Source organism: Anoplopoma fimbria, chromosome 21, assembly GCF_027596085.1.
Source record: "Anoplopoma fimbria isolate UVic2021 breed Golden Eagle Sablefish chromosome 21, Afim_UVic_2022, whole genome shotgun sequence".
NCBI classification, from domain to species: domain Eukaryota; kingdom Metazoa; phylum Chordata; class Actinopteri; order Perciformes; family Anoplopomatidae; genus Anoplopoma; species Anoplopoma fimbria.
Genome location: NC_072469.1, coordinates 627,003 through 634,502, shown reverse-complemented (window position 1 = coordinate 634,502; position 7,500 = coordinate 627,003). Strand labels below are relative to the sequence as shown.

General features: G+C 41.9%; 1 protein-coding gene across 1 annotated transcript in view; it reads left to right on the top strand.

Moving 5' to 3' along the window:
- xylb (xylulokinase homolog (H. influenzae)) overlaps positions 1–7,500 on the top strand; it is a 15,935-nt gene that overhangs the window by 3,682 nt on the left and 4,753 nt on the right. The window contains exons 6-16 of the mRNA XM_054622932.1: positions 39–166; positions 528–594; positions 942–1,014; positions 1,408–1,526; positions 1,613–1,694; positions 2,970–3,010; positions 3,192–3,307; positions 5,309–5,424; positions 6,031–6,104; positions 6,637–6,733; positions 6,907–6,965. Coding sequence (XP_054478907.1) covers positions 39–166; positions 528–594; positions 942–1,014; positions 1,408–1,526; positions 1,613–1,694; positions 2,970–3,010; positions 3,192–3,307; positions 5,309–5,424; positions 6,031–6,104; positions 6,637–6,733; positions 6,907–6,965 — 972 coding nt within the window. The remainder of the gene's footprint in view (positions 1–38; positions 167–527; positions 595–941; positions 1,015–1,407; positions 1,527–1,612; positions 1,695–2,969; positions 3,011–3,191; positions 3,308–5,308; positions 5,425–6,030; positions 6,105–6,636; positions 6,734–6,906; positions 6,966–7,500) is intronic.

Here is a 7,500-nt window from a genome sequence, read left to right as displayed (position 1 = left end):
ATGTGAGCGTGACATTGAAGCTGACTGAACACCAACAGGACAGCTTCTCCGTGTCCCACAGTCCCACCTGGATGGACTCCAGCAGCAGCCGGCAGTGTGACGACCTGCATACGGCAGCAGGGGGCGCCGAGAGGCTGACGGAGATCACCGGGTCCAGAGCTTACGAGGTCCACCTGTCTGTCTGAACACCTGTCTGTCTGTTTCTGTCTGTAGACCTGTCTGTCTGTACACCTGTCTGTACACCTGTCTGTCTGTACACCTGTCTGTCTGTCTGTCTGAACACCTGTCTTGTCTGTTTCTAGACCTGTCTGTCTGTCTGTACACCCGTCTATCTGATCACCTGTCTGTCTGACCACCTGTTGGCTGTTGCTTTTAAACAAGTAACATATCTGGGTTTATTGGACGTCTAAAGATGTGTGTGTGTGTGTGTGTGTGTGTGTGTGTGTGTGTGTGTGTGTGTGTGTGTGTGTGTGTGTGTGTGTGTGTGTGTGTGTGTGTGTGTGTGTGTGTGTCTGTGTGTGTTTCACAGGTTTCACAGGAAACCAGATCTCCAAACTGAGACAGACCCGACCGGAGGAGTTCCGGGTCACCGAGGTCAGTTAAAGGTTAACCTCTCCATTTACACTAACATGTAACTCATTACATCAAGTACTCTAAAGTATGTGTACTACTGTGTCCACGTACTATTATACCACGAAAATACTCCACCAACCTTCTTCTGTTCCTACAAACACAGCGTGTCCGTCTTCTACCAGGACGCTGTAGAAACATGTTACCTTAAATATAAAGAAAAGTGGGCGGAGTTTGGTGGATCTGGTCTGCACCTTACTTTGTTATTGTATTAATATGCTGTGTGTGTGTGTGTGTGTGTGTGTGTGTGTGTGTGTGTGTGTGTGTGTGTGTGTGTGTGTGTGTGTGTGTGTGTGTGTGTGTGTTTTCAGAGGATCTCATTGGTCAGCAGCTTCGCAGCCTCTCTCTTCCTCGGTGGTTTCGCCTCCATCGACTACAGCGACGGTTCAGTGCCCTTTAATGTTCATTTATCAATAACATCAATCAGTGTATTAATTGATCCGTGCGTCCATCTTTGATTCGTTATAAATCGTTACTTCAAAGTACAGAACGATGAGTCAGCGGAGGGTCAACCTGCAGCTGTTCTGGAGCTCTCTATCACATCCCATGATCTTCCTCAGTACATGGAGCTGGTATTCAGCTGAAGAAGACCATGTGGTATGATTGAAAGCTCCAGAACAGCCGCTGAAGTGACTCTGTGCTGAGACCATTTGTTGATATTGTGAAGCTGAAAAACAAACTTCAGTGTCAGTACACGTGCTTCACTGGAACGTGTCGGGAGCCCAAAAGAACCACGGCTCCTGAACACAACAGGGCGATGCGTTTGTCCACCTTCAGGTTCAGGGATGAATCTGTTGGACATCAGGACCAGGACCTGGTCTGAGGTCTGCATGGACGCCACCGCTCCTCATCTGGACCGGCTGCTGGGAGCTCCGGTGCCCTCCACATCTGTGCTGGTGAGACTGGTCCTTACTGGGAGGTTTTTTAACATGATGGGCTCTGTGGTGTGTTTGCTGATCTGAGGTCTGTGTTCTGTCTTCAGGGTCCCGTCTCCTCCTACTGGGTGCAGAGGTTTGGTTTCTCTGAGGACTGCAGGGTGGTGGCCTTCACCGGAGACAACCCGGGTAACTATGATATTATGTTATGTTATGTTATGTATAGTATAGTATAGTATAGTATATGTTATATTATTTCATATTATATCATATTATATCATATCATGTTATTTATATTATATTATGTTATGTTATATTATATTATATTATATTATTATGTTATATTATGTTATGTTATATTATATTATATCATATTATTATGTTATATTATGTTATGTTATATTATATTATATCATATTATTATGTTATATTATGTTATGTTATATTATTATATTATATTATTATTTATATTATATCATATTATTATGTTATATTATGTCATGTTATATTATTATATTATATTATATTATTATGTTATATTATATCATATTGTTATGTTATATTATTATATTATTATATTATATTATATTAGAAGGTCTCAGCTTTCTTTAACCTTCTGTTTTTAATATCTCCGTTCACGAGAAGAGTAAAGTTTATTCAACGTCAAAACTAAATGTTGACAATATTTTAAACTGGAATCAGCAATATAACAATAAATAATATTAATCCACCCATGGATACTTATAATAAGAATAAGAATAGTAAAAAGAATAGTAAAAAGAATAGTAATAATAGTAGAAATAATAATAATAAATCAGGTTAAGTACTGAAGTGTTTTTTATAGAATTCTTTCCAGATAATGAGAGTCTCGTAAAAAGAAGCGTTGCTGTTCATTTTCCCAACATGAAGCTCTGAATGCTGTTTAACGTTCTGGTAGAGGAATCCTGAAAAATACTGCGTGCAATAAATAAATGTGTCCGTCTTTAACTCCTGAGAAAACACAAAAAATATTGAATCAACTGCTTCTGTGGCTCACAATTATTATTTTATATGTATATTAATATTCTATTTAGTTATCTTAGTGAAATCCAGTCATTCATGCAGTTATATTGTCTGAACACAAGATGGTGCTGCTGAGACTGAACCAGTGTGTGTGTGTGTGTGTGTGTGTGTGTGTGTGTGTGTGTGTGTGTGTGTGTGTGTGTGTGTGTGTGTGTGTGTGTGTGTGTGTGTGTGTGAATATGAAATGCCATTTCCTGTTCAAATATTTCCTTTTTTAAAACATTTATTTACATTCTGTTCTCCTTCTGTTGAATATTTGACGTTGGACAGAAATGATGAGTTGTTAGTTTTCTCGTGTCCTCTCTATCCCGTCGTCCCTTTAAAACACCAAAGTCATTAAAGAAAATAACAACATGTTAAATATTGTCTTCATTAAAATGTTTTTTTTTTTTTCCTTCTCAGCGTCTCTGGCAGGAATGAGGCTCCAGCAGGGAGACGTCGCTGTAAGTCCTCATGAGACCGGTCCGTCTGTAGGCCGCCTCAGTGTGTGTTTAACTCTGTGTGTGTGTGTGTGTGTGTGTGTGTGTGTGTGTGTGTGTGTGTGTGTGTGTGTGTGTGTGTGTGTGTGTGTTGTGTGTGTGTGTGTGTGTGTGTGTGTGTGTGTGTGTGTGTGTGTGTGTGCAGGTCAGTCTGGGGACCAGTGACACGGTCTTTCTGTGGATCCAGCAGCCTCGTCCGGCGCTGGAGGGTCACGTGTTCTGCAACCCGCTGGACTGGACAGCCTTCATGGCTCTGCTGTGGTACGTTGAGCTCAGCTTAGCTTAGCTTAGCTTAGCATAAAGACTGGAAACAGAGGGAAACAGCTAGCCTGGCTCTGTCCAAAGGTCAACCTTTAACAGCTCCTCTAAAGCTCTAAATACAGGTAGGAGAGAAGGAGAGAAGAAGAAAAGGAGAGAAGGAGAGAAGAAGATAAGGAAGAAGGAGAGAGGAAGAAGAAGGAGAGAAGAAGAAGAAGAAGAGAGAAGAAGAGAAGAAGAAGAAGAGAAGAAGAGCAATGGACCTGAAAACAACCTCAGAGCTTCAGGATGAAGGAGAAACTTTAAATCCACTCCATTGTTAAAAAGCTGCAGGAGAAGAAAACAGACTCTAAAAAACGTGTGTGTGTAACTGCGTCCCGATCCAGTGTCTGCAGCCTTCGCGGGCTACGTGGGCTACGTGGGTCGGGTCCTTTGAATACCGTGAACACAAATGATTTCCTGTTTACGTCACCAGCTTTTCGCGCCCCCACCCTTTTTCCACTCCCGTCTCCTAGCAACCAGCTGCGGTTCTCATAAAAGAGTATAAAACAGTTAAAATATTCAAATGGAGGAGCTTAACCATCATTTTAACAGCAGTGTGATCTGATCCCTTGCTTTTAGTTGTATCTGTAAATATTCCCAATAATTATATTTAAATGCGATTTCTCCCGTTGCTGGTCCACTAGTCGCCATGTCATAAAAAAAAAAAAAAAAATCAACTTCACCGGCATGCAATGCATCTGATATGTTGGGATACGTTGAGGTATGTTGGGATACGTTGAGGTATGTTGGGATACGTTGAGGTATGTTGGGATATGTTGGGATACGTTGGGATACGTTGGGATATGTTGGGATACGTTGGGATATGTTGGGATATGTTGGGATACGTTGTTAGGATATGTTGGGATATGTTGGGATACGTTGGGATACGGATATGTTGGGGTTGGGGTACGTTGGGATACGTTGGGATATGTTGGGATACGTTGAGGTATGTTGGGATACGTTGGGATACGTTGGGGTATGTTGGGATACGTTATGTTGGATATGTTGGGATGTTGGGGTATGTTGGGATATTGTTGGGTTGGGATATACGTTGGGGTATGTTGGGATACGTTGGGGTATGTTGGGATGTTGGGTATGTTGGGATACGTTGGGGTATGTTGGGATATGTTGGGATATGGGGATACGTTGAGGATATGTTGGGATATGTTGGGATATGTTGGGGTATGTTGGGATATGTTGGGATATGTTGGTTGGGATATGTTGGGGTATGTTGGGATACGTTGGGATACGTTGGGATATGTTGGGGTACGTTGGGATACGTTGGGATATGTTGGGATACGTTGGGATATGTTGGGATGTTGGGATGTTGGGATTGGGATATGTTGGGGTATGTTGGGATATGTTGGGATACGTTGGGGTATGTTGGGATACGTTGGGGTATGTTGGGATATGTTGGGATCGTATGTTGGGATACGTTGGGGTATGTTGGGGGGTATGTTGGGATATGTTGGGATATGTTGGGATATGTTGGGATATGTTGGGATATTGGTTGGGGTATGTTGGGATATGTTGGGATATGTTGGGATGTTGGGATACGTTGGGGTATGTTGGGATATGTTGGGGTATGTTGGGATATGTTGGGGTATGTTGGGATATGTTGGGATATGTTGGGATATGTTGGGGTATGTTGGGATACGTTGGGGTATGTTGGGATATGTTGGGATACGTTGGGGTATGTTGGGATATGTTGGGGTATGGGATGGGGATACGTTGGGGTATGTTGGGATACGTTGGGGTATGTTGGGGTATGTTGGGGTATGTTGGGATACGTTGGGGTATGTTGGGATATGTTGGGGTATGTTGGGATATGTTGGGGTGGGGTATGTTGGGATATGTTGGGGTATGTTGGGATATGTTGGGCCGTGAAGGATCCATCAGTTGTATCCTCTGAATCTGGTAAAGTAGGCTGCGTGTGTGTGTGTGTGTGTGTGTCGTCTGCAGCTTTAAGAACGGGTCGCTAACAAGGGAACGAATCAGGAACGAGAGCACTGGAGGATCATGGGAACTTTTTTCCGCCGCCCTGAGAGACACGCCGCTCGGGAACAACGGAAACATCGGTGAAGTTTCCTTCCTTCCTTCCTTCCTTCCTTCCTTCCTTCCTTCCTTCCTTCCTTCCTTCCTTCCTTCGGTCTCACATCCTTTTTTCCAACTTCACTTCTTTCCTTGCTTCATTGTTTTTCCTATTTCCTCCTTCGCTTCCTACATGTGTGTCCTTTCTCCTTACTTAACCGCTTCCTTCCTTGTTTTGTTCATTCTTCCTTCCTTAGTTCCTGTTTCCTTCATTCTTTTCCTTAGTTCGCCTTCCATCTTCCATCATTCTTCCTTCCTTCTTGTCCCCTTTCATTCTTTCCTACCCTCAAATGTCTCCTTCCTTTCTTCTTCATGTCCTCCTTGTTATCCTTCCTAACTCCTTTCTCCCTCACTTCCTTTTTCCTTCATTAGTTTCCTTCTTTCATGCCATCTGACTTCCTCCCTCGCTTCCTTAACTTCTTCCATCTTCCATCATTTTTCCTTCCTTCCCTTTCCAGCTTTTTATTACTTCATTGCTTCCTTCTTTTCCTATTTCCTTCCTCCCTGCCTTCATATGTTTCCTTCCTTCCTTCTTCTTCCTTGACTCCCTCCCTCCCTCCCTCCCTCTGACTGCTTGTTTGGTGTGTTTCCAGGCTTTTATTTTGACAGTATGGAGATCACTCCTCCTGCAGTCGGAGTTCATCTCTTTGACCCTGAAGACAAAAAGGTGAGTGAAACACATTCGTCCTCAGAGGTCATGTGATACGGGAATCTCCCTGACTCCCCCTGACTCCCATTGACTCCCCCTGACTCTCATTGACTCCCCCTGACTCCCCCTGACTCCTCTTGACTCCTCTTGACTCTCATTGACTCCCCTTGACTCCCCCTGACTCCTCTTGACTCCCATTGACTCCTCTTGACTCCCATTGACTCCCCTTGACTCCCCCTGACTCCCATTGACTCCCCTTGACTCTCCTTGACTCCCATTGACTCCCATTGACTCCCCCTGACTCCCATTGACTCTCCTTGACTCCCATTGACTCCCCTTGACTCTCATTGACTCTCATTGACTCTCATTGACTCCTCTTGACTCCCATTGACTCCCATTGACTCTCCTTGACTCCCATTGACTCCCCTTGACTCTCATTAACTCCCATTGACTCCCCTTGACTCTAATTGACTCCCATTGACTCTCCTTGACTCTCATTGACTCCCCTTGACTCCCCTTGACTCTCATTGACTCCCCTCCTGTCCCACAGGTGTCCTCCCTGAGTCCTCAGGTGGAGGTCCGGGCCCTGGTGGAGGGTCAGTTTCTGTCCAGGAGGCTCCACGCTGAGCGTCTGGGATACGCCATCAGTGAGACCTCGTCCTCTCTTATAATAATAATGAAATAATGATGGAATAATCATAGAATAATCATAGAATAATCATTGTGTTTCTTAAAATGTCTCTCCGTCCTCATAAACGGATCATTTTAATATTTTCTGTCTCAGATGATGAAACAGTGAAACTCTTTTTCATGTTTTCAGTTCCAGGAACCAGAGTTTTGGCAACAGGAGGAGCTTCATCCAATCAAGACATTCTGCAGGTCATTTCTCCCTATTATTATTATTATTATTATTATTATCATTATTATTATCATTATTATTATCATTATCGTTATTATCATTGTTATTATTATCATCATTATTATCATTATTATTATTATTATTATTAACATGAGTGTTATTATTATTATTTATTATTTTTGTTATTATTATCGTTATTATTGTTGTTAGTATTATTGTTATTATTACTATTTATATATTTTTTTTTGTTATTATTATTAAGACGTTGAATGGATTATATTACAGTGTTGTTGTGTCATTAATAATCCAGGTGAGGTCAGTGAATTCGATAATAATAAATAAATGAATATCAGATTTATTTATTAAATATTAAATATTTTAGATCCCTTTCTGATCAGTTTAATTCATTTTAAGGGTCTTTTTTTAAAAACAATATGAAGTGAGTTTCTGCCCTCACTGTGACTTTTCTAAATATTTTAATAATTGATGATTTATTATTACAGGTGAAAAAACATTTATTAAATCTCCTGAATCATCCGTTAAACTGTGAACACA